We start from the raw sequence: 25445 nt of genomic DNA, 5'->3' as shown, positions 1-25445 counted from the left end.
TGACAGCTGTGGGATTTGAACCCACGCCCTTTCGGACCAGAGCCTAAATCTGGCGCCTTAGACCACTCGGCCAAACTGTCAGATACATACAACGTCTATTTTATCACTTGGTCCCGGTTTCATTCTGCTGAAAATTTGAAATGCACTCGTGCTTTTTTTCAACTGCTGTTAAAGACTTTTAGGATGAAATGCCATGCTCTTCTTTTCGAAAGGACAATGCAATAACCATTATCGATCAAGTTCAATTATGGTGGATAGGATCTAGGTTTAAGAATTTGACGTTTAAGACACAAGTTAAAGGCTTATGGACTTTGCGGTATGTCACATCAAAATTGACTAAAGGTAGAGCAATAATAGGAAGATATACTAGTACAGTAGCTCTCAAACACAGATAGAAGGAAGTGCTTTCATTTCAATATTCTCAGAGGAGATGGTTAACAAGACATAAAGAGAAAGGTTCATAATCATAATCATAATCAATAATAATTGTATGAAGATGTGAACCTAGACAAGAAAAGCTCATGGTATTTAACATTGATACTTGATTTCTAGAAGAAAGAATTCCCAGTTTTCAATATGCAGATCAATGGCGACTGATCCATTTTGGAAAGCATCGGGAAAGGGTGTGATCTTGGGGAGATTTGTAGGATGAGAAAAAATCTGGGTCCTGCTCAAGGGACTCTGCATAACCTTCCAAAATGTAAACTATCTCATCGAAGTGGGGTCGCTTCTTCGGACGACTCGACCAACATCGGTTGATGAGACGACTGAATGCCGTTGGGCATGTGGGCGGCAACGGAGGTCTTGCATTCTGCACAATATAGCAGATATACAGCACATAAGAGAAAAAATTGTTGATCAACTTTGAATGCTTGCTCTTTAGTCTTCACTCTGATCATAGGCACACTGAAACACTTCACTCATCCAGGTGGATAATAATTTGAATAAAACATTTGACTTTTATGTTAATGAATCATGGGTATCATGACATTTCATTCCAGTGTTTGTTCAAAATAATAAACCAATCACAGATAATTGAGTGCACAGACTACAGAGCTTCATAACCTACATTCTACGAATAAAGATCTCACTGAAATCATGCGTTGCGACACAGGCACAAATACCACATACGACAAAGGTTAGTTGTTTCTCTATCTAATTATGAAGTGTCAAAGGAGATATGAGCATCTCCAAAAACACAGAAGCTTTGTGAAAGGTTTTAAATCATAGCTATGAAACCCATTTTACAAGGGTGGCAAGTTTGACTTTCAACAGCTCTAAAACAAAGTAGTGCCCATTTGTTCCACAAACTCATAACAGGTGCAAGAAGATGTTGACTGCAAACACTGAAACACAAATTTTAGATGTCAGTGTGCTCCTACTTGGTAGAAGGAGATTAGAAAAATCCTCAAGTTACTCTTCCTATGAGTTAGAAATGTTCATACTTCTGGACTGGAAAGGTAGAACCGTAGAACATGCTTAGTATAATTCTTCGCTTTTGTAAATGATCTGTGGCTTTAGGATATATGGATTTAAGATAATTCTTTGATTTTGGAAATATCATTTCCTGCAAGGATAAGGATGATGACCATAGCAGCAGGTCCCCACATGATCTGCAATATAATACCCCAAGGACAAGCATATAAATGACTGTCGCTCGCCCTACTTATGATGCATGTGAGGAACATACAGGTGTAGCTGATGCATCAAGAAGAGTAGAACCACTAAAGCATATGCCAATATGGTACTTGGTATTTTGATACACTTCATTTCCAATATGGCAATATATACTTTTACTGCATCAAAATTTAAGAATTTTATCACCTTGTTGAAGGACTGATATATAAAATGTTCCAAGGCAAATAGAGAGACTACTTCTAGAAACTATTGCTGCTTGTGAGCTATTCGAGCAGTCTGTGAAACAATTAGAAGCTCTTAATAGTTAAATGAGTGACTTACAATAAAGCAGTTAGTAAATTTTATTTAATTTTTATGAAAATACCTCCTATTCAGTTTTCTTAGAAGTTACAATCGTGCAATTTGGGTAAAGGACATATTAGTAGTCATGTTGATCTTAATTTGAAATGAGTTGGGATAACAATCACAGGACTTTTACCCTGTTATTATTAGGTCTTATTTGGCTATAGGTATGCCGAACCTAGTAACTTATTAACAAATAAGGTCTGAATTGTCTGGTCAGACTACAGCAATCCCTATATCAACATTTGAGTTAGTAGAATAAGAAGAAAGAAACAAAATTATTTTCAAATATATAGTAGCTACAGTTATCGAACACAATCTATCTTTATGTTTTGTAGTAATTTTTGTTTTTTAACAAATTTAGCCTTGTTTTCAAACAAATTCTTATTTTGAGAATATTCCTCCCAAATGGAGCCTTTTCATAATATACCATTGACTATACCCTAAATTAAAATGTGAAGAGGAGATACCTTCTGTGACACTGCAAATGCAGCCTGTTCCGGAGTCATGTTGTCAAATGGTGTCAGTGCTGTTAAAAGTTCCCAAAGAACTATGCCAAAACTGTAAACATCAACTTTTTTTGTATGGTGTTTCTCTTTTATCATTTCAGGCGCCATCCAACGGTAAGTCCCGGTGAACCCCTTAGCACTGCCGCACTGTGATTCCAAGCACGAGATACCAAAATCCGCAACTTTCACAGACATATCTTCTCCTAGCAATAGATTTTCCGACTTGAGATCCCTATGAAGTATACCTTGAGAATGAAGATATTGCATTCCGCGTGCAATATCAAGGGCTAATTTGAGAACTAGGCTGAGTGGAAGGGAGTGTGGCTCCTGCTGATGGAGATACTTTCTCAGCGATCCCCCGGATAAATACTCGGTGATTATGCAGAACACAGGAGGCTTCTTACAAGCTCCAACAAACTGCAGAATCAAGTAGCCGTCAACAAACATAAACATCAAAATGTGAAGAACGCACACTCAGTCCAATTGGAAAATTAGATAGACAACTCTGTAAGCAAGGAATCTTTACCAACCATTCAAAAACAATGACATAAGCACTGTATATGGCTCACGAGATGAGCATATCTCTCTAACACTAGGCAGAACAGTTTCTTTTCTTAAACCGTAATCGAAATTCTTATAGGCCCTTTTTTAGTATTCTCTTCACTACAATCGTGGATGCAAGGTTAAAACGAATCAAGAATCCGGTTTTGATTAGACCAAAGAACACAAAATCGAAAAAGCAGACAGATGACTGCATGTCAGACAAAGATCACAAACCAGTGAAACCACACAACCAGGACCACATTTCTTCTTTTCCATAAACCTGAAAAGCCAATAAAAACCGCCACAAACCGACTAAAGATCGAGATGAAGATTGAGAAAGATTACAGTGAGGATATTCGGGTGTTGCAATCGAAACAGCAAAGCCACTTCTGAAGTGAACTGGTTTTCGAGCAAAACAGCCAAGTCGGCATCCTCCTCCGGCTGGCTTATAAGCTTAATCGCTACATCCTTCTGCTTATAAACCCCTCTGTAAATCCTGCTATGTCTCCCTGAAGCAAATTTGCAGCCAATGTACAATTGGGACATGTCAGCACCCCAATCTTCCTCTGCTTCGCCTTTAATCTCAGCCCCTGGAGATACCAAGTACTTGGACCACGAAACCGCCCTGTTGTATTCTCCAAGTGACAGCCTCCTCTCTGGTTTGCCATTGTTGGAAATCTGCTTATACCACTGAAAATTCTTCATGGGTTTGAAGCAATACTCATCAACACCATGAACAAAAAAAAAACCCCAACCCCAAAGTTTCAAGAGGACCCAGTACACTACATTTCAAATAGAGCTGCAAAGATCAAAGCTTTAAGCAGAAGAAGCTACAAAGTTCATTTCTTGTGTTTCAAAGTTTCTGGGTCAAAGGAGGAGTCTTTTGTTTTTCAAAGGCTCATAGATGAGCTCAGACAAAAGTAAAGCACCATTTGAGAGAGAAAAGCAGCATTGAAAATACAGGTTTTTTTCATCAGAGACAAGTAAAAAGGAAGTTGGGAGGTTTGTAATAATGGGGAAGCTAAAAAACAAAACTCAACTCAACTCAACTCAACTGAGAGAAAGAGAAAGAGAGAGAGAGAGGAAGTAATTGGGTTGGGTTGGGTTGGGTTGAGTTGAATCGGGTTGTTGTTGTTGTTGGAGCAGTGAAAGCATATAGGGGTAGAGCTGGCGCCTCTTCTCTCACTCACTCACAGTCTCACACACTCGATTTCTCTCTCCATACGAGAAACACCCCTCATAACGTGCGAAGATCCACATCTCAGGAGACAAACCGGATCCTCCTTTGATTAAGACCTCGACCTATTCGGGTTTCCTATTCTGCCCCCATCCCCTTCTGTTTATATCCAAAGTGGAATTGCTTTTCAAGCTTTCTGGTTGTCTTGCATACTTTTGCCTCTGTTGTGTTCTCTTTGGAATGAAGAAACTAACCTGGAAAATGATTTGACCAAGAATATCCCCTATTCTCAACATTCCTCTACTCATTAGTAATTTTCTTTCTTCGTGTATAACTGTATATTTACCAAATTTTTGATATAGCCACATATACAGTATCGTTTTTCACTTGCAATCATCGTCCGACAATTATTGCATTAATTTTTATTAACATGTTAAGTGTAACTGCAGAGGTGTCTCTTTATGTTTCTGAATGAATGACTGCATGACAAGTTGAGGGACACATTTTTTTCTCTCTGAAAATAAGATGACTTCACAGATGTTTAAGCCGGACGTATGAAATTCAATTTTAAATTAATTTCATATTTCATATATCATAAATTTAATTTTGACGTCAACATATTGATTCAAGTTCGTTAGTATCCAAACAGTTTCATTGTTAACTTTTAAGAATATAAAACATCCCTCATTTTTCATTGAATGAGTGAGAAAAAGGCATCTGGTCTACATGACTACATTCAAAGACTTTACCAAAGGATTAAAGAGTAATTCTCTCAATGTTAAAAAACAGAAAAGAAAAAAGAAAAAAAAAAAGGGGCAGGATAGATTAGTCATTCCCAAGGACAGGAGGTTACAAAACTTACAGCAGAAAACAGAGGAATCGAGCTGAAAAAGAAGGTGGGCCCCACGCGCTCAGCAGAGACGGACCCCGTGGGCGTGTCGGAGAAGCCGTATGGTCCTCTTCCGTATACCTCTTTTCTTTTTTTAATCACTCAGCTTTGTTCTAAAAACAACGCAAAAACAAGAATCGAGCCCCACTCCACTCTCACTCCTGGCGCGTGTTCTGCACGCCCCACCGGGGCCGGCTTTGTACAGAGACGGACATAGGCAGAGGTACAGCTCAAATTGCACCCGCAAAGGCAAAACAAGGAAGGCTGCAGAGGGTGTGTGGGGGGTCTTCCTACCAATTACAACTGGGCTGGGTCCGAATTCTCCTGCCGGATCCGACTAGGTTCCCCACCTAATTAAACAAGGTCTCCAAAATATATTTTCAAATTTTCGCCAAAAAAAAAAAAAATATATATATATATATATATATTTTCAAATCAACAAAATTAGGTGCTTGTTATGTGACATGAAATGATTTATCCCAAACTCATTTGATGCATTTTTAGAATTCTAAATCCCGATCGTCCTGTTATCGAAAAAAAATCCCGATCGTCCAACTTTGATTACATTGTAATGATTTATTTTCAAAATATATTGACGGTCTAATATATAATTAGATTTTTTGTTGCTCTAAATTCAAATTCTCCGGTTGTATTAGTATGAGTTATGGATTCTCGTCAGATAACTAATAAACTTTGATCAAAATTTGAGACCTGTCATTTCCTTACCACGATCATGATCATTGATATGACATGATATTTTATCTAAGTTTTTAGGCAAATTAGATGCTGCTTGGTTAATAGTTTGGTGGGTTAAAGTTTATCATCAAGATCTACCCACTAATATTATTGTTATATCAAAGGAAAAAGATGTACCCACTATTGAAAGGATCTGCATTATTAATTTGTAGGTTGGCATGCTGTCCTTGACGATTAATTCTCAGTATCAGTTATGATATTGTTAAATCAAGTTGGTATTTCTTATAGGTAGAACTTGTAGTCTTGTACATAGCTAAACATATACATAATCAATCCAACAACTTTGGGCATTTTACTATTTTAGGTGTCAACTCATTGTCAAGGACTCAACACTCAAGGGTCAAATTTCCACAGTGATTACCTATTAATTGCTAATATATATTAGTGTTAGGAGCATTAGAGAATAACATTTGTTTATTTATCGAAGAGAATCACAGGGAGGCAGTTTTATAAGATCAAACATGAGGGGCCAAGAAATAAAACAAATGATGCACAAGGAAAAAGCTTCTATCTGCATTATTATTACGAAAGGGTTTGATTAATCAGCACCAGAGAAAAGACGAAGGCATATATTATATAAGATCTGGGAGGACATGCACATGCATGGGTAAGGCTTGTTGATTGATGAAGCCACGTGTTCGTATAGGACCAGCTAAGATTCGATAAGTTTGGCCAGAAACTTATGGTACAGAATATATCCTTACCGTACTGATTAGGGTTGGTGATGATTACTTAAACCATGATTAACGAATTTGATTATCGCAAATGACAAAGCTTAAGGAGGTGTAAAGTATGAGGGCATTGCTTTTCGGGTTAATAATTATATATGGAGGTAGGGTTTCTGGCATGATATGGAAGCAGAAAGGTGGGGTAAGCTAGTGTTTGTATGAGATGAGATATGTCCGTTCGTGGATAATTATGAATCGTGAGGCTGAGGATGGAGTGCATGGGACACTGTGGGTACAGGTCTGGTACTGGAGAGGACAAGTGAATGTGAAGAGAGGCAGGGGAAGAAGAAGAAGATGATGGTGGAACAGAGGGTGGTCGCTGACTGTTTAGTTAGAAAAAGACGACGGGGTGTGATAGACAAGGGCTTGTCATGTAGCTCGTTTTTCAGCTCTAGATCAACATGGCTGATGGAGTATACCACGTGAAACTCTGTTGGTCGTTCCTGGTAAAATGATTTAATTTGTCTTTTATTTTTAGTTGATTTATATAGGGTTTTTGTTGGAACTTGATCGTTCTATATATAGTACTATCAACTCGATTAATGATATGATCGGGATCAAGAAGGAATTGTAAAAACGGAAAATCATGAATGATGAAAAGAAAGATCGAGCCGGAGAGAGTATACCAATAGTTATTAGAAATCGACCTTCTAGATTTAAGCAATGGGAATCTTTTAAATCACTGAAATGTATTTTGAATTATAAGTAAACCTCTCTCACTGGTTAATGTAAGAGACCCACAACGGTCACAACAATCATATATATCTCAGCTCTGGTTAATGTAATTCCTGCAACCAAGTCTATGACGCACACGTATCTTAATTGTGATTAAAGTTCTAGCTTATCTTAATCAAGAAAATTTATCTTCGAAATTTCAATTTTTTTTTGGATATATAGGCAGGAAATAGCGAAGGAAAGCCAGCATGTGGGTTTTGGTGGCAAGTGCATAGTTTCATACAAAATTACAAATGAACCCCACAGGCCATAGTACACAAATCGATGGAGCACCAAACCTAGCTTTAGCTAGTTAGGAAGAACATTTGCATGAATAGGTCATCATGGTTGTTGGATTGAGACATGATCGGTCTCAATCAAACTTTTACTAGATATATTCGTGTTTTATGTAGAGATTTCACCATCTGCTTTTTTATGAATGGACTAGAGTCACTAGAATAGATGATAACAAACGTAACATGCTTGTTAATCATGCAAAGCATAACATGAACTTGTAGGTGGGGAAATCTGTTGTAGGTTTATGTCAATACCTGATGACACAAACATTAACAATGCAATAGCAACAATCATGAATTGCATGGATCAATTAGCGTGACCCTAAGACCACCTAAGATATTGAGCAAAAGAAAGAAAAAAAATCCATAAAAGAGGAGCCCTAGTCCAGAGTCTCTAGACTATGGCCTTAAAATGAGTTCCCATGTTTTTCACAGCAATGCTGTTTTGTTCAGTGCTTACAGGCCCATTGGCTCGGCTGTGGCTATGGCTTCACAAGAGAGAGGGGCAAATCGTTTCATCATCATACTCCCAGGTTGGGAGCAGAGCTTTGGGTGCGATTACAAGACCCGCATAACAAGAGAGCCTACAGGCAAAGCCCAAAACTAGAATTCTATTGTTTTAAATACCAATGGACTGCCCACTCCTCAGTTAGGAGCCGTAGGCGTTTCAAATACCAATGGGCCGCCTATTGAGGAAAAAAAAAAGTGAGTAAATTCCACACTTCATATAATTAACGGTGTGTTTGGATGAGAAAATTATAAAATCCATAGGAATTTATAAATGATGGAATCTTTTAACTCCATCAATAATGGAATTGCAGTTTCTATTGTTTGGTTGCATCTATTTAGGATTTGAAATGTGTAATAAATTAAGAAAGTTTAAAACAAATAAAAAGATAAAATAGAAAAAAATCTTGTTTTGGAAATAAAAATTGAATACTGCAAAGAAATTCGTAGATGACACCTATTTTGGTGGAAATTGAAGTGAGGAATTTAAATAACTAATTCCTTCGTTTTTTTCCACAGAGAAATTTAAAATTTCCAATCTGATAATGCCAAACGAGGGAATTGACTTTTAGGAATTATGAAATCCTCAATTTCAATTAAATTCCATCATTTATTTTCCTCATCCAAACACACTCTTAGAGATTGAATTTCACTCTCTAATTATTCAAAAAAAAAAAACAAAAAGAGAGTTTCACTCCAAAAAAAAAAAAAAAATGATGCAGCAACTGTGAACGGTTTAAGAACTGAATATGGGTCCTACTTGCCCAACCAATTTGAGGCAATAAATCCACACCAAAACCACCAAAAGCAAGCCAAATCCAAATCTTAGACCAGCTTAGTCGAGAGTATGACCTCCAATATGACACGAAATATGAGCCATGAGAGTCATCCCAGAACTTAAACTCTTAAGGAGTCGGTTCAAACCACGAGGCCGGAAAGTTGCTGAAGAGGTTCGATATGATGAGATTGACTGAACCGCCATAATCTCTCACCGCAGGAGACACCAATGCCGAAAGTTTATTTTCATACTCCCGTTTTTATTTTCCGACTCAAGTGAGATGTCAGCGAATCACATTATCCATTACTTGCAGCTCATTAACCAAATGAGCACTGTCACCATTGTTTCCATTCTTTTCTTCAAGGTCCATTCAAAGCAAGGTTTCAAATTTCGGTTTCAATTTCAATTTCAGTACTTCAAATTTAAGGAAATTTCGGAGAAAGTTTCGATTTCGGTGGAAATTTCGGTTAAAAATAAAGAAATCAAATTAATTGCATTTATAAAATGATATTTTTGAATGAAACTTTTACATAGACTAAACTAACCTATAATAAACCTATTTACAATGTAACATCTCTAAAATTATACATTTATAATAGAATTATGATATTTTATATGGACGAGTAATTAACTAGTACTGTAGTAGGTTGCTAAACTAGTGTTTTTATCTGTGTATTGATAATGTGTTGTATATTGATAATGTAAATATGATTTACTTTTTTTAATAATTAGAAAATTACAAGGGGGTGGGGCGGGGCACGTAAAACCAAAACCCCGTGAATGAAAATGAACAAGTACAACAAAAGGAATATAAAAGCTATTATGATGTGGTTCGATGTAGCTGGTTGAACTGCTTTCATTTAGTATCATACAATACTGCTCCTAAGTACATGAATTTTGGAAATGATTTTCGTACTTCATCACATGGTTATTGTATGTGTACGTGTACGTGTTGTTCTCTTTCCACATGCAATCCATATATCGGATATTGTGGAATTACCTAATATGATGTTATAGTGTATGAAGCATACAATATTTAAGACGAAGCAAAAATGAAATCATGTTATGGTTGGAGCATTCAACTTTGTAGCAGATAAAAACAAAAAGGTTTTTTTGTTGTATTCAACTTGATTGCAAAAAAAAAAAATCAAAATTTCATATTTTCTCTATAAAAGTATGAAGTAAAAATTCATTGTAGGTGACATAAAAATTTAACAGAAATTTTAGAGAAATTTCGGACAAAATTTCGGTGTGAATTTTTAAATATATAGTGTGTAGATATTTCAGAAATTAAGAATTTTGTGGAAATGTACGGAAAATTTCGGGAAACTTCTTACGGAAATGATATAGCATATGAATTTCGTTTCGGTACTTCAAAATTACGGAAATTTCGGCAGTTTCAGAGAAATTTAAAACTTTGAATCAAAGGGAAAAAAAGGAACAAAATTAATCTATATCCCCAGTCACCATTATTAAGAAGCCTATGTTTATAAACCATAAATACTATGGTATCTGTAAATAACTAAATATGAGATGTTTAAAGCGAGAAAACAATGACCGTGAAATTGCTAGGTATCCTAATATTGTAAACATAGCTAGTTTGAAGCTATACACCACTGGAAAATCAATCATTTTCATTCACATTCTATATATTATTTTCTCACAACATGAAAACTGAGTCTGCAGCTCATTGTAAAGATCACGTAGAATCATGGGTACATAGGTTGTAACCAGAGATCAGGGAGCTTAGTGCAAAGGCAATGAAAGCGAGGAAGGCCATGCTGACTGAAGCAGTAGCCATCTCCGTGAACTCATCTTTTCCCCAATTTGATTGCCAGTCGTCGACCCTGGTGGCTGCCGATGATGATGCTGAAATGAGAAGATATGCCAGTACCTGCAAAAATTTTGGATCAACAAGGCAAAGCATTATTAATCAGCAAAATCCAATGATTTGATGCAGGTCTAATGATTACTTGGAGTCAATCTAAGACCCCAATACAGACCAATCCATTCAACCCAAGAAAAGATAACAGTTTGAGGCTAGTGGGAGGAGCCAGTCCCCATATTCAGCTGACCCACATACCAGAGAGAAGACCACTTTGAAGTTCAGTGGGATGCCCAGTGCTAAACTAATTTAGTTACTGGGTACTAGGTAGAAACATAAAAGATGATACTTGGAATTGAGGAAATTGGGAAGCACCAAATTTTTATGTAAGAGATACCAGTATAAAAGTATGAACCTTAAACCAACAAGTGATGAACAACAATCCCTTCTGATCATTTGAGTAAGCATTACTGTGATTTTTAGGGGTGCAACTCGGAAAAATGGAGTCACCATCCCAAAATGAATCCAACTATGATTGATTCAATCCTCCAAGTTGTGTTTTCTCAATAATGTCCAACATTCCAAATGCTTATTACTGCTAGTGTGTGCACTGTATTGATTGTGTTTTTAGTTTTTACCGAACCAACTGATTTTGGTTTGATTTTTTTCTCTAGAAAAACCAGAATCATACAAAGGCAAACAAGATGGATAGGCTGCATGACTCACCTGATCCATGAAGAAATCAAAGTGGTGACGAAGGTGGTGCCTGATCACATAATTCCCGGTGACTAGATGGTAGGATAGATTGTATGCTTGAAAAGCAGCATATGCAAATCCAATAACAGTCACAGCTAAACAATACCTGTCAGAACATCATATTGATCATCACCCCCATCTCCAAAAATTTAAATTCACGAGTATAAAAATTGCGTAAAACTTGAAAGAGCTCCAAACTTTAACATTCAATCAATAGACATTTTCGCTAATCCAACCATTTGAACTCCCTAAATCAATCAGAGCAATCAAAATGGGTTTCAAGTTGTAACTTTTAACAATTAGATTCTAGCAAGCACTAATTGAACTACTCAAAGATTACAGAGACTAAAATCCAAAACAAGCACTAATTGCATGTACAAAACAAGCAGTAATTGAACTACTCAAAGAGGAATCCAAATTTAATTGAAATTGTTGGCCAAAACTTGAAATTCCAATTCAAAATTCAAAACTGATCAGATAGATGGAAAACCTGTATTCCATGTAGCGATCAAAGGAATCGCCGCTCCAGCCCTGAGTTTTATCAGCGGCCATAACCGAGAACGAAATCAAGCATAGCACCAACTCGCTAACCCGAAACCCCAGCGCGGCCGTCGTCAACACATCGTCTCTCCTCGGCGGCCGCCTCGATCTCCCAACCCCGGCGCCGCCTCCGGCAGTCCAGGGCACGCCGTTAGGAGCGGCCGCCTTGGGCACCGAGGGCGGGGGGTCCTCCCTGGCGGCGCGGTTGCTGTTGTAGACGACGAGCGGCGAGGGCGCCTTCTCGGGCGGTTTCTGAGGGCGGAAGGGGGAGGGGGAGTACTGCGTGAACTTGTCGACGGCCATGATGGCCTTGGAGTTGTCGGGGGGCGGCTTCTGGGGGGAGAGCTCCGGGGAGCCGTAGGGGGGGGATTCGGAGGGGTCGCCGGCGTCGGATCGCATGGGGGAGAGGTAGCGGAGGGGGGAGCCGGCGGTGCAGGCGGAGTCGTCGGAGTTGATGGAGGAGGATTTCTTCATGGCTGGCTTGCCTCCTTTCAGGGCATCCATTTGGTGCTCTATTGGATTCAGAGTGGACCGACGAAGAAGGAGTGAGTTTTGGGAACTGGTGAAAAGTGAAAGTGGAGGGAAGAGACTTTAACAGGCTCTACGTGGAACTGCTTCTTTCTTGGACAATGGACACTGGACACTGGACACTACCTACTACTCTAAAGTGAGCACTGATTTTCTTTGATCAAGTTACCTTTACTATTGGTATCATTTTCACGACGGCTTACTATAAATTATTTCATCACTACTTTGAAAGATTAATTTGTGACTCACTCTTGAGTTAGGTTAAATTATTCATTAGAATAAACTTTAATTAATATTTTGCACCGTTCGTTAGAGCAAGTTCACCCGTTGAGTCATCGGGTACTATTCACTACTTTTTCACGAAATACACTGTACAGGGTGACTCAGGGCACGAAATACATTGTGTTCGTGACCCAGAGAGTGAAATTAACACTAAAAAGTAATAAATAGTGGGTGATCTGGTGACCCAACGGGTGAACTTGCTCTTATATTTGATGAGATTTGAGTCGTGAGATTGGACTAGGAGAACACCACTGTTTCCTTCATCGGCTGATTTGCACGAGGTGTAAAACTCTACATCATTGCCGATTAATCTCAAGTTCTTGACATGAAATTTAGTCGAGGACAGATTAGGGTCTCTAAGCCACATCCTAGCTGGACAAAAGTGGGATGCCGCAATAAAAACACACAAGTATAATCAGTCCGACGTTATTAAGGAAACAATCCTCAGCATTACTCAAAAGCCAAAGCCAATGGGGGAGAGTGGAAAACTATAACACGAAGCGAAGCTGCAATGTTAAAGACTTGAGAGGGAAGGAAAAGCAAGAGAAAACAAAATAAAGCCTACAAAAATACAAGCGAAGCCTTGAGTGGAAACTTTATATAAAGATCTTTTGGGTTTCTTTAGTGGTGCGCTATCCTTTCCCAAAAAGCTAAAGGCAAAAATTCCGTCCCAACTTTTTTCATTCTTCATAAATACAGATTCCTCCTGGGTAGTTCAGTTACATTCACAATAATCAATCAATTATAGGATCTTTCAAGCTAATGGACTCCACACGTTTTCCCCCACCCCCATCAAGTTTGTTTACCAAGTCTAATATGTTATGTACTGTGAATCGGAATATCAACGAGCAATCACAACTTGGAAATACACTCTTGTGGTTCACAGTGTGGCGAGAGGCTACTAGGAGGAAAGTATATACCTAACACAACCAAGAAAAGGATCTCCATAAACAATGAAATGCGTTTTTCTAATCATAACCCCTTTAGAATTTAAATTAACAAAATCTAATTTAAGAAACCACATATTAGAATCTACTAGTTTCTTAACTTGGTGCTCTAGACTATAATCATTCATGACTCGCCATTATGTAATTCACCACTATATTCTCACTTGACAAGAAATCATGCCTGTAGTCTGTAGATATATATATTAACATACAACACAAAGGGAGCCTCAGCAATATCTGGAAACGGTTCACGACTTGGGACTCTCATAGTACTTTCAGTACTCGTCGCATTATATTTTGGTCAATTAGCAAAAATGATATACAGCTCTAGAAGTTAAAGGGGGAAAAGGTCGAATTTGGGTGGAAACAAAATGCCAGAAACTAATACATCATATGTGTTACTTAACAAGGGTAAACCAACCTTCTTTGCTTGGATACGGTACAACTAAAGAACCCATCTCTCACATCAAGTGTGTGATGTCATGCCATATCTAGGTGGGTAAGTATCAAGCCAATGATGATACAATTGGCTCATTCTGGTAGTTTCAGGCGATTGAACAATACCAGGAAACTTTGCTCTGGGACAACGTAAAGAAAACCAAGATCTGCACCTTTGGCATACGGTCCAATACCCTACATTAAAATATCAACCCAGATAAGGAAAGCATTAGAAATATAAGCTATCCTTAAATAGTTTGCTGGCCAATTAGGCTTCAGGAAAGAAGTGCTAGTAAAAACATCGTGAACTGGTTTAATCACCTTGGCATTGAGTTGGAGTAGTTCTCCTTCAACCCATTTTGGATTTCGGAAGCCAAATTCTGCTATCCTTCCTTGGCCCTTGTAACTTGCAACCTGAACAAATGAACCCTTAATAAGCAAATGTCCAGAATTTCATTTTCATGCAGACAATCTAATAGTTCAATGCAGTGAGCTTTAGGCCCCAAATATGCGTGCTACTAAGTTCATTGTAAGGTCTAATAAACTAAAGCTAAAAAAGATGGCATTAAATAGTGTACACGCAAATGAAAAGGAGCACTTTCAGGACTAGTTTCTATGGTACTGATATAGTCAATGGAAGTATTCCTACAGAACATACAGATATGCCAGTATCATTACCACTCCTAATTCATCCGGATACATTCCACGGTTGGAAAGACGACTCCCTCTCCCAATTTTAGCACGAAATGTCACCTGGAATATCCAGAAATCACATGGTTAGTATTAAAAACCCTGATGCATCATGCATGCATAAAGTGAACATGTGGTTGCGCAGAGTAGCTATAAACCTGGCCAGCAGGAACATTTAGATCCCCAGTTAGCTTCACTGCCTCCACATATTCGAAGAACTCCACATCGCCAGAATCGTCTTTGTCATCTGAACCATTCCAGTGCCCATACTTACGCCTGAGTTGCACTACCTCAGTGCCATAAGGACCAAATGCACCGACATACAGACCTATAGTTCAACCACTAGAATTCATTTGAGGATTGTCCTGCTTAATTCAAGAATAAAAGAAATGAAGATGGACGGTAAGAAAACTCACCTTCAAATGGATCAAGATCCCCTCGTGAGGTGCTGATCCGATTAAATGTTGTGTACTCAGATAATCTACTCCGCTTCTGTGCTTGACTAACAGCAAGTTTCACTATTTCACGCATATTTTTGGTAACCTACGTACAATTAAAGATGAAGAAAAAAACTAATATTAACATTATCCAAGGAATGCTTAAAATTGCAAGCAGATGGTTTTGAACTGTTTAGTATGTTAAACAGTTTACTATGCTTTGAAACAGTTTACTATGCTTTGACTGAAACAAACTTCCACCAGTTATTTGAAATACTGGATTAAAAAGGAAACATGGAATCTTACAGAATTGCCATTGATGCAACTTTAAGACATTATATACTGCATTACTATAAGGGTATAGAATAAAAGAAATACAAAAAAGGCATCAAGAATGAATAATTTTTAGAGATTCCAACTCCAAAATCACTGTAAACCATGAGTCTAACATCTAAAACCAAAGTATCTAATTAAATCAGTCTATTCAAGAACCCAAGAAAGACCAAGCGGAGTTTTCAATTAAATTTAAATTCCGTACTTATTCAGTTATTCCTGATTGCATAAGAGCTCAACTGACCTTTGGAGAAAGCTTGTCGGAGTTCCAAAATGCCTTGGCAACATCAGATGGCATAAGCTCAGAGATACTTTTAGCTGCTTGAGCTGCCACTTTTATCTTGGATGCTTTACTTTCTCTAGTATCATGATCTAGGCTTCTCCCCGGAATATGCAGCACAAAAGATTCTCTCTCCATATCTTTGATTTCAGCAGGTCGACGAACATACTCATCCTTGGTGGCAGTATCCTCATTATGTACAATTCCCCCAATAAAAAGTTTCATGTCCAAATCTTTTTCATCATCTATGGTATCACCACTCTCTCCTAGAGTGACCTCATCAGGCTGAATTTCGTCCAAAGTATCAACTTCATCTTCAGAATTTTCATCAGATTCAGAGTTTTCACTATTTTCTTGCATCAGCCGGTTTACCGAATTGTCGTCCTCCATTACTTCCTTAGCAACATCAACATTCATAACTTTAACTTTCAGTCCTGGAAGTTTTTTCTTCAGAAAATTTATCACACTTTTTATACCCTCCTCAGTTGCTCCCTCAATATTAAGTCCTTTCTCTTCGCTACTCTCTACCTTATCTTCATTTTTCTGAACATCTACTACAGTTGCATTCTCAACTTCAGGAGTAGATGAGCCTTTTTCAGGTTTGGATGATGCAACAGTGGAGTTGGCTTTGGCTTGTTGCAAGTACACCACCTGATAACAGATCCAATATCAGAGTCGTGCTATAGACTACTGGACTTGAAGTGAACTTAACCCACACTGAGTGCTTTTTAAAATTGAGCTATGAGGTAGGAACATGTTGGTGCAAATTAACTTCTCCAATAATTTAATAAAGTTTAAGCAAAGTATGATCAGCCAAATTAGAGCCATGCCATATTCTACAGTAATAAACTTGAGGTGCAAGCACATAGATAAAATCAAATATTACTATCAGAAGCATCTGTAAATTTTTACATCACCTGCATAACATATGTCCCATCTGCATTTTTAACGACAAAAATTTCGAATAGGGGACTCCCCGGAGATGCTGTAACCAACTGCCTGCATAGAAATAATGATCACTGTAATGTTCACCAGCATATGTCACCTAAATCCAAACCCAAAGACCAAAGTATCTTACCTTGGACTGTAAGTCCTGCCAACAAATCTACCAACACCAGGAGTTATTCGTATGAGTCTTCCAAAGGGATCATCTGAATCTTTTGGGTAGCCAACCCACCAGCCTACCTGCTCATTTGCAGAGAACAGTTTACGAACATAACGAAAAAGTTCACCTCAAAGCACACTAAACTGATAAGCTCATTAGAAACTGCGAGATACACACACACACACTTACCAGTCCACTGCCTGTGTGTTTACACAATTTTGAAGCATCATGGTAGCGCTCGTCCTCAATTGCAATCTGCAAACATATAACCGCCCATTGTCAAAAAACAAGTTCTTATAAGCAGGTCCCGGTTACAGTGACACAAATGCTTATCTCACCTTCAACTGAGACATGATCTTAGCAACCGTGTCCTTTGATGTAGCTTCTGCAATAGCCATTTTCAGTTTCATAGCTTCTTGGAAGTCTTGCTTCTCAATTGCATCTTCTAGTTGAAACTAGAAAAGCACAACAGCATCAAGTCAAAAAACGAAAAAGGTCAATGATTGAGCTTTAATCTTTCAATTTTAAATGCTAAACTTGTGAAAGACTAGAAGAACACAAGGTCCAAAAATCTCTTTTCAACTGTCTCGGCTATTTCGAAAATATCAAATCAATCAAAAAGAGATAAACTGAGCAACCATGCATTTTCACCAATGAAGTATTGAACAAAATTGACATACTAAAACGAAATTTCGATAGGATTGAGCATCCGGATGAAGAAGATGGAGGATTCGACAAACCTTGAGCACAGAGGCAAAGCTCTCTGCTTGTTCAATCTCAGAAAAATGGCGGCTCCACTGGTTCCAATCCCATTCCAAAGAAGACCCGGTACAGTCAACACTAGTGCTGTTATTCTCGCCACCACAACTGCAACACAGTTTTCTATTCCTACTCGAACCAGACGAAGGCTTGGATTGGACGGAGAAAGTGAGAAGGCAGCCGAGATTTTTATTGGCGTGGTTGAATTTGATGGACTTATTGGATAGGAGACCGGAGCAAGAGAAGGGTCCGAATTGGGCTACCGGGATTGCTGCCTGACCCGCCGCGACCCAGGAACTGGCCACCGCCATCGCTTCTGGTTTTGAATTATCTCTCACTGTGTCTGAGTTATCGGAGCATTTGATGACGAAGAGGAAGAGATATATGGATAGAATCAACTGGTGTGAGACTTTTCTACATGCAAAGGCCTGGCCCAAAATCTTTCTTGGGTATTCTTTTTACCAATTGGATTTTTACCAAAATTGATTTTTTTTTTTTTTTTAAAGTTAACAAAAACGTGTGGGACTTGTAATTTAAGCCGTGCATAGTCACCAAGCTATCAAAATTATAAGGCACTGCGTTGCAATGCACAGTAGAGTATTTCACACATGCGTTGAGAGATTAGTCCTTAGGCCTAAAAAGCTTTGGTTGAGTTGAGTATCTAATCTGCATTTGTTAACCATGAATCCGTATATCATTACAAAGAAAACCGTGGCAAAAGCTTTTTACTACAGGTATTGCAAAAGAATGCCAAGCAATGATGGCCTGGTACAGATTAATAACACCAATAAGCCTTCCTTGGCATGAGGGTTAGAAACCGCAGTTACATGAACACTCTATTATTGCTGTTGTGGAGTGGAGGTGGACTCAACAACTATTAACATGTCCAACAGAAGGGACCTGCCCTGGGCTTAATGGATCCCGGCTAGACATGGCAACACCCCCATTCTCGGCAGTTTCCAAAGCAGTGTCCGCCCCATTGCTTGCAGTTTCTGTATGGACTGGGTGGAGCAAACCCTGCAATCTCAGCATATAGCTCTGACTTGATGGTTGGGTTCTCACATACCGGTTGGCAGTCAACATGACAGATGACCGTTCAGACTCAGCTCGGAGAGTGGAAATAGCACTGAGGTCGAGATTCGGAAAGACTGAGCAACGGCACCGAGGACATTTCACATTCAATCGAAGCCACTCATCGATGCATTCTACATGGAAATTGTGAGCGCAAGGTAAGCCGCGAACCTGCACCATCATTTCCGTTAAGAATCCTCACCATCCTAAAATATATATAGATAAGTATGCGTGCGTGGGTGCGGTGGTCTGCGAAGTAGTGATGCAGTTTTTCCCCTAATTATTTTTTCCCAAGTCCATTGACATTGCACGGACGGCCCCAGAAAGAGTCCATCTACGCAATTCATATATTAAGATCTAAACAGTGAACATACAAGATTTTGGTTTAAAACTTGAGATTATGGTGGTTTTTAAAAGTAAGATAGATAATTATAAGATTTACCTCATTGCCTTCATAGAACTCTTCTAAGCAGATTGGACATTCACTGCAATCAGTTGGAACAGCCTTCAACCTGAACTTTGGAAGCTCCTGAATGAGTGCCTCCACTGCTTCTCTCTGCAACCATCAGAACATATAGTCAGTCATCATCCAGAACAAAAGATTTTAAGGAGAGGAAACAGAATTTTTCTTTCTCCTCTCAATTGATCACTAGTAAAGCACAATAACAATACATTATTGAAAGAGAAAAAAAGAATCTAATAACAGGCCTCTGAAGGGAGACAGTATGTTTGAGACAGAGTGATCAGTTTCCAACCAGACTATGCATATGCACATAAGCATGCACATGACAAACACCCTTTAAAATCCCCAAATCTCTATTTCCTAGGCACTGCTTTCAAATATTAGTTTTGAGTACAGGAATCAGTTAAACTACTGATACATAAATAGCTTAACTAGCCTAATACCAATATTCCAACCAAGTGCTTAAGAAAAAAATATGTTATAGACTTATGGATATAAGTTTAGGGCTTAAAAGGAGCAAAGGACACAATCATTAGACTCAAAACTGAAAAATGTTTCAAATCATGGACATAGGCAATTTCCTTATCAATAGAATGGGGGGATTGACCTGTGCTGTTGTCAAGTAAAGTCCAGGTTGGTATGCCGCTTCTTGACCCATTCCTCTTGCCTCTTGACCTGCAGCTTCAAATGCCCAATCTGGCACCCGGATCATATCAACCAAAACCTTGAACGGTAAAAGAAACCAATAACATGAGTATGACACAGGGTCTGGAAAAACGATTAGCCAATACAAACAAATGTTTAAGGATTTACCCCATACTCTGATACAGGAATCCCTTGTTGAGCACGCACTAAGTGTGCCTGTCTTCGTGTCAACCACTGTAAAGAGGAGTCAATAAGGCACATTGAAAAATGAAAGTATTTATAACAAAGTCCTGGTTTATTCTAAAAAATGTACAACTACAAAAGGCACCACTAACCTTCCCAAGTGACATGCACGAAATGCAAAGTAGTGCACAGTAACTAAAAAGCAACCAAATAAGAAAACCCCATTTCTGTCCATCTTCAGGCAACTGCAAGCGAATAGATCCATCAGCTCCATTATTAAGCTTATTTGCATATTATTAATCTGCCGAGAACAAAGAATATCAACTTACACAGTCCTTCGAGCTTCTAAACCACAGAGTCCCAATGACCGTCCAAGCCCAAAGAAATGGATAGAGTAGCAGAGAAAGAATTGAAAGAACCACTACTCTCCCACAGAAACGAGCATATCTTTGCTGCCACCCAAAATCCCTACAAGCATAATGATTTGAAGGGACTCAGCTACACAGATTGCCACCCCAGATAAAAAAAACCAGGGCAATATTACACAGAATCTGAGGTGAGTCGAGACTATCAAGGGCTCTCTTATTATTATTATTATTTTTTTTTTCCCAATCTTTGTAATCAAACTCTATCATCCCCAATATCGAAAACCACAGCTAAATCCAGGATACATTGAAAACTCTAACATACAACTACTTCACTTATGATGTACACAAAGGAAACCCTGTTGGAGGCTAATTAATAGTGTCATTACATTCTTGTTGTTTCTATATAAGAAAATTATGCAAGTGCAAAGATGTACATTCACTAAGAAATGGACTTACAAACCCATTCCAGCTGCCAGCCCATTATCAACAAACATCAACAAGCGAAATACAAACACTGTAGTGTAATCAACCTGAAGATACCAGTAAAAATTAATGATAATAATCACCACAGATGAAATTTCAAATCCAAAACAAGCGCATATATTAACAATCCAGAACCTACCACAATCCATATATGCAACGGATATGTACAAGTATGGTACCGCTTCCAATTAATCGCAACAATTACTCTATCAGAAAACCTATTAAGGAAAACCAGATAATCCAAAACGAAAAACGAATTGCAGAGATTGAAATTGAAACCCTAATAAAGGATACACACTGGTCGCGAGCATGGACAAGAAGAATCCATCGTACCTGCAAAGCAAAAAAAATTCACAATTCGAAATCAAAAAACCTGGCACAGTTAACCTAGGCGGAGCATAAGAGAAAGGTACTGACCACTTGAAATCGACGCCTCTGATGGCCATGGAGGTCGAGCTATGAGCGAATCGCTGCGAGTGAGTTACAAGATCCGACGATACTCATTTCAGGAAGGAAATGTTTGAATCGGACTCCGATCTTTCGCGGAAGGAGAGAGGTTTCGGAGAGAACAAAGCTCGCCGGAAATAGAGAGACAGGGGGTAAGGGAGTGAACGGTGAACCACCACCACCACTGAGTCGGCGAGTCGGAGTCTATGGACTCTGAGATGGACTTGATCTTTTGGAAGTTTGGAAACTCGAAAATGCTGACTGTATCTTTTTGCCCATTACTCCAGCCGTTACGGCGTTATGACTCAGAAGTTCCCCTTTTTTTATTTTTTATTTATTTATTCGTCGGAAAATGTTTGTGGTAATTACATATGCGTACCCAAACTGTAGGGATTTGTTAATTTAATCTTCAACCCAATGATTGAAATATCTGATATATCTCCTTTTTTAGACGGGCTGATATATCTTAAGGGGTTAATATCTTATCTTCTACCGTTTCCTCCGAAATTTCTCCGACATCGTCAAATTTTAGATATTTGGGATATATTTCCGATAAAGTGAAAAAATTTGGGATATATCTCTAATAGAGTGAAGAAATCTCCTCAAAACGAATATGGGTGAGGAGAAATCTCCTCAAAGCTTAAAGGTTCAGACAAAGAGAACAGACTATTGGGTTATTATCCTTTTATAGGAGAAACAGTCGGCAGCTTTAAAGAGATCTATGACTATCATGTTCATCACTACAATTCGTACTATATGAGTCATATGTCTTAGTCTGATTATTGCATTTTTGTAGACCAACGAGCCGCTTTTCAACCAAGTCTCTTTTTGGATGTAGAACAAGTTAACATTCATATGTATTTATATGTAATTCCAATAAATTGACTCTTTCAAAAACAATATATTTTCTCCTATATTCCCGATATTTCCGATATCTCCATTTTTCAAAGTTCCGATAGATATGTAGATACATATATCTTAATCCTTATTTCAAACTATAAAGAATTGTAAAAAACTACAACATCATATGAGGCATCGTTCAATTCACGGATTAAAACAGTACCGAAAATACCGTTGGTGGAATTTTTTATAGCATTCACAGAACTACTCATCTCATAAGTGGGATTGCTCATATTGGTAGTGGAAGTACGAGTAAAAAGTGTAAAGCCTTAAACAAATTTCTTCCGGTAGTGTTCATTTGGTGGATAGCACTTGTATATTTTCATGCCTCTTTTCCTCGTTCATGAGAATAGAAATAAATCATGGAAAATTGGAAACCGAATAAGGAGCCAGCAATATGATTTATGAGAATTGACGATGATTATAAACAAGCGAGATGATCACTTCACTAGTCTTTACATAGTTAAAGACAGAAATGATGTTCAGGTACAATTTGGTGGATTCAAACACTTATATATAGCTGATGCAGGTTGCTTGTAAGTAGGTACACTATTGGTATCAACAAATCTGACTTCTCCTGGTGCAAAAGAAAGTTCTCTGTGCCTGAAATTTAGAAATACGTTTCTTATTTATCTCAAACTAAAAAGACATGGGTCTTGCCGAGAATAATACTGGGGTTTAAGTGTGTCAGATTACCTTCGCAAGTCAAGTCCAACTATACCAGCTTGTAGGATTGTTAAATTGTCTGAATCTGGCGAGACAATTATTACTGTGTCTTCAGAGTATTAAGTCTCGAGTATGGACATGAGCTGTACCACCCGAACAAACACATCGGAGACACTCTCATTCGGGGTTCCATCATCAATTGGAGGAGGCTTGATTCTTGGAGAAATAGTATCAGATGCATATACCTGTGTACAAACACAAATGTTATTGACTTGATGTCAATGAGCAGTAGTATTGCACTTGGTTGAGTCACAGGAGAATTGTAGATTACAAGTCTACTATTTAGAAGGGTATTCAAGATTCAATCCGAAAGTTCAAAAAAGTGAAAGCAGATGGAAATGCTACTTCTGAAACAGCTTCTAGGTTCTTTCCTTCATAAGCTCCTAAGCCACGGGCATCTAGAAAGCTATACTCTGGGACAATGTTACTGCAACAGAACAGAAAAAGAAAAAGGGATTATTGCAGCAAGCGAACATATATGGACAGTTATCATATAAAGTTGTACTTGAACAGCAGGTTTCTATCATAGCAATGTGATTCCAGATTGGCCTCTCAAATCATCATTATAATTCAGGTTAAAGGATTTAGGCTTCGATTGCTAACCAAGAGAGCAGGAAACACAATAACAAACCATATATTCTGATGTTCTGGATTTGAAACAAACCAAAATTCAAGCAAGGTTTAATCGAGTAAGCATTTAGTACTCATTGTGTCAAAACTCAAAAGGCATGATCTTCTTCTACTCCTATACATGCTTAGAAGTCTCAAAACCAATCGAATATTAACTTGCATACCTTCGAGTGACCCCGTTAACCGATGCAATGATCTCTGCGGTCTGGTAAGCTCTCTGAGTGATAGAAGGCCAAATCCAACAGCTTGTGTCACAAGCCCCCATTTCCTTCAAGTCGAAAGCTGCCCTCACCGCCTGCTTCTTCCCTCTCTCTGACAACCCGCTATCAACAGAAGTTTTCGCAACTGGGTTCGTGTTAATCACCCCCCAGCTCTCATATTCAGACTCCCCAGCCCTCACCAGAAAATACCTTCCCACAAACACCAACCCAACAACAGTTAGCAACAACTCCACAACTAATGCACAACAATTGAAAGTTGAAACACATTAAACCTCCAACCATTACTCAATCCAATCACATATATCACTAAAATTCTGTCAAAACTATCAATTTAAACATAGAGCAAACAACATAAACCTAAAATCCCCATAAACCCCATTTTCCATTTCATTGAATTTCTGAGCAACCAAAGAGCAATCCAACAAGAAAAGATGGAAAAAAGTTACGGGTTTAGTGAATTACCTGTTGCTGAGTCTAACTGGGGGCATCTGGAAGAGGCCACGAGCAAAAGCTATCTCTTGTACGGACATGGGGTCGAGGGCAAAAGGGGCTGCGGTGAGGGTGAGGGCAGCAAGGAGGTTGCGGCGGCTGATGGGTAGGAATGCATTGTTAGGGTTTTTGGAGGTTGTTGATGGAGTTGGAAGAGGAAGATGAGGAGGGTTTGCAAGGGAGGAAGAAGATGTTACTATCATTTTTGGCGGGTGTTTGTGGGCTGAGTCCTAACTAACAGCCACTTCTGGCTTTGGCTTTGCTCTACTCCTTTCACTTCATCTCCCTCCAAATCCCAACTGATGGACCAAAAGGAATGCCGTTTGATTATGTGGCACAACATGTCGTTTATGAATTGTTTTTTTTTTTTTTGATACAACATAACACAAAATAGCAAAAATAAAATATAAAACCCCTAACACCCTCTCCCCTCCCGAGCTTATCCAATTGGAACGCATTGAACCAGACCAAAGTAGTAGGAACAAAATAATCAAGGAAAGCAAAATGATCTGATGCAAAATTAGCTTCTTTACAGAATTGTCTAAAAACAATGGAAGAAAACTAAAGAGACATAGTTTTGATATCAGCCACAAGCCACAAGAGCTTGAATTCTCCAAGGAATCTTCATCTTGCCAACAATACAATCGATAACAATCTTTTAGTCACCTTCAACTGAAAGATTGGTACGGATGTCTTTTATGAATTTGAAGACTACAAGTCTACAACTACTTCAGAAAAAGACCTCTAGCTAACATAGTTGAGGACTAAAAAGTCTTACATCTATAATTTAGTCAAACAAACAATCAGCAAATTTACTTCTTTAGGAATATGACGAATGAATTTATTCAATGGAAGAGGTGAGTGAACAAAATCTCTCCAAAGAAAGAGGTAAGGTGTTTGATGTCTATCAAAAAATGTGCAACTGGTTAATAGTTTTGAATATGCTTCAACTTGCACTTTCTCAAAATTAAATTTATCAGGACAGATTATAAATTTAGTTAATTCTATGATTATGTACGTGT

The 25445-nt window shown here is 38.4% G+C and overlaps 5 protein-coding genes and 1 non-coding gene across 8 annotated transcripts; all 6 read right to left on the bottom strand.

Moving 5' to 3' along the window:
- TRNAL-UAG (transfer RNA leucine (anticodon UAG)) lies at positions 1 to 80 on the bottom strand. The gene has a single exon. It is a non-coding gene; the product is annotated as a tRNA-Leu (tRNA).
- Positions 81 to 390: 310 nt separating this feature from the next.
- Positions 391 to 4238, bottom strand: LOC133746183 (serine/threonine/tyrosine-protein kinase HT1-like). 3 transcript variants are annotated; one of them, XR_009864005.1, is made up of 4 exons: positions 3378 to 4238; positions 2451 to 2906; positions 1446 to 1613; positions 826 to 1346 (listed from the first exon to the last, which is right to left on the bottom strand). XR_009864005.1 is itself a non-coding variant. In XM_062174345.1 (3 exons), exons 1-3 carry the CDS (start codon positions 3735 to 3737, stop codon positions 584 to 586), a joined length of 1044 nt encoding a protein of 347 aa, XP_062030329.1. In that variant the 5' UTR covers positions 3738 to 4228; the 3' UTR covers positions 391 to 583. The 3 variants fall into 3 exon arrangements, 2 of the variants coding, with proteins under 2 accessions (XP_062030329.1, XP_062030330.1); XM_062174345.1 differs by lacking the exons at positions 826 to 1346; positions 1446 to 1613 and adding an exon at positions 391 to 811 and having other exon boundaries at positions 3378 to 4228; XM_062174346.1 differs by having other exon boundaries at positions 825 to 1613.
- Positions 4239 to 10484: 6246 nt separating this feature from the next.
- On the bottom strand, positions 10485 to 12646 carry LOC133746546 (CASP-like protein 4A3). The gene is made up of 3 exons (XM_062174712.1): positions 11949 to 12646; positions 11429 to 11564; positions 10485 to 10771 (listed from the first exon to the last, which is right to left on the bottom strand). Exons 1-3 carry the CDS (start codon positions 12500 to 12502, stop codon positions 10577 to 10579), a joined length of 885 nt encoding a protein of 294 aa, XP_062030696.1. The 5' UTR covers positions 12503 to 12646; the 3' UTR covers positions 10485 to 10576.
- Positions 12647 to 13892: 1246 nt separating this feature from the next.
- Positions 13893 to 18183, bottom strand: LOC133746543 (protein EXECUTER 2, chloroplastic). Its single transcript, XM_062174710.1, has 11 exons — positions 17779 to 18183; positions 17377 to 17493; positions 17228 to 17293; positions 17012 to 17118; positions 16851 to 16932; positions 15898 to 16584; positions 15300 to 15426; positions 15042 to 15211; positions 14872 to 14946; positions 14515 to 14607; positions 13893 to 14388 (listed from the first exon to the last, which is right to left on the bottom strand). Exons 1-11 carry the CDS (start codon positions 18106 to 18108, stop codon positions 14287 to 14289), a joined length of 1956 nt encoding a protein of 651 aa, XP_062030694.1. The 5' UTR covers positions 18109 to 18183; the 3' UTR covers positions 13893 to 14286.
- Positions 18184 to 18438: 255 nt separating this feature from the next.
- LOC133746545 (E3 ubiquitin-protein ligase SIS3) lies at positions 18439 to 21749 on the bottom strand. Its single transcript, XM_062174711.1, has 10 exons — positions 21428 to 21749; positions 21305 to 21343; positions 21150 to 21216; positions 20984 to 21057; positions 20489 to 20627; positions 20312 to 20404; positions 20145 to 20210; positions 19939 to 20055; positions 19311 to 19424; positions 18439 to 19039 (listed from the first exon to the last, which is right to left on the bottom strand). Exons 1-10 carry the CDS (start codon positions 21454 to 21456, stop codon positions 18665 to 18667), a joined length of 1113 nt encoding a protein of 370 aa, XP_062030695.1. The 5' UTR covers positions 21457 to 21749; the 3' UTR covers positions 18439 to 18664.
- A 978-nt stretch (positions 21750 to 22727) lies between these two features.
- LOC133745445 (uncharacterized) lies at positions 22728 to 24786 on the bottom strand. The gene is given in 5 exon segments (XM_062173517.1): positions 22728 to 22960; positions 23054 to 23268; positions 23429 to 23510; positions 23878 to 24123; positions 24397 to 24786. Coding segments are annotated over 5 exon segments (894 nt in total). The 5' UTR covers positions 24627 to 24786; the 3' UTR covers positions 22728 to 22839.
- Between the last annotated feature and the right edge of the window lie 659 nt (positions 24787 to 25445).

Source organism: Rosa rugosa, chromosome 4, assembly GCF_958449725.1.
Source record: "Rosa rugosa chromosome 4, drRosRugo1.1, whole genome shotgun sequence".
In the NCBI taxonomy this organism is placed as follows: Eukaryota; Viridiplantae; Streptophyta; class Magnoliopsida; order Rosales; family Rosaceae; genus Rosa; species Rosa rugosa.
The sequence above is the reverse complement of the archived record's forward strand: the minus strand, read 5'-3'. Positions and strand labels throughout refer to the sequence as shown.

What these genes read in the sequence shown, in the direction of transcription:
- LOC133746183 (XM_062174345.1), bottom strand. Translation starts at nt 3,737, where the DNA reads ATGAAGAATTTTCAGTGGTATAAGCAGATTTCCAACAATGGCAAACCA. An exon ending in AACACCCGAATATCCTCACT is followed by an intron (nt 2,907 to 3,377) that starts GTAATCTTTCTC and finishes TTGATTCTGCAG; the next exon opens with TTTGTTGGAGCTTGTAAGAA. An exon ending in CATTTGCAGTGTCACAGAAG is followed by an intron (nt 812 to 2,450) that starts GTATCTCCTCTT and finishes TATATTGTGCAG; the next exon opens with AATGCAAGACCTCCGTTGCC.
- LOC133746546 (XM_062174712.1), bottom strand. Translation starts at nt 12,502, where the DNA reads ATGGATGCCCTGAAAGGAGGCAAGCCAGCCATGAAGAAATCCTCCTCC. An exon ending in GATCGCTACATGGAATACAG is followed by an intron (nt 11,565 to 11,948) that starts GTTTTCCATCTA and finishes ATGTTCTGACAG; the next exon opens with GTATTGTTTAGCTGTGACTG. An exon ending in TTGATTTCTTCATGGATCAG is followed by an intron (nt 10,772 to 11,428) that starts GTGAGTCATGCA and finishes AAATTTTTGCAG; the next exon opens with GTACTGGCATATCTTCTCAT.
- LOC133746543 (XM_062174710.1), bottom strand. Translation starts at nt 18,108, where the DNA reads ATGGCGGTGGCCAGTTCCTGGGTCGCGGCGGGTCAGGCAGCAATCCCG. An exon ending in ATGGGACATATGTTATGCAG is followed by an intron (nt 16,585 to 16,850) that starts GTGATGTAAAAA and finishes ATCTGTTATCAG; the next exon opens with GTGGTGTACTTGCAACAAGC. An exon ending in ATCCGGATGAATTAGGAGTG is followed by an intron (nt 14,608 to 14,871) that starts GTAATGATACTG and finishes TCATTTGTTCAG; the next exon opens with GTTGCAAGTTACAAGGGCCA.
- LOC133746545 (XM_062174711.1), bottom strand. Translation starts at nt 21,456, where the DNA reads ATGGCCATCAGAGGCGTCGATTTCAAGTG. An exon ending in CTGGCAGCTGGAATGGGTTT is followed by an intron (nt 20,628 to 20,983) that starts GTAAGTCCATTT and finishes TTATGCTTGTAG; the next exon opens with GGATTTTGGGTGGCAGCAAA. An exon ending in TTTACTTGACAACAGCACAG is followed by an intron (nt 19,425 to 19,938) that starts GTCAATCCCCCC and finishes TGATGGTTGCAG; the next exon opens with AGAGAAGCAGTGGAGGCACT.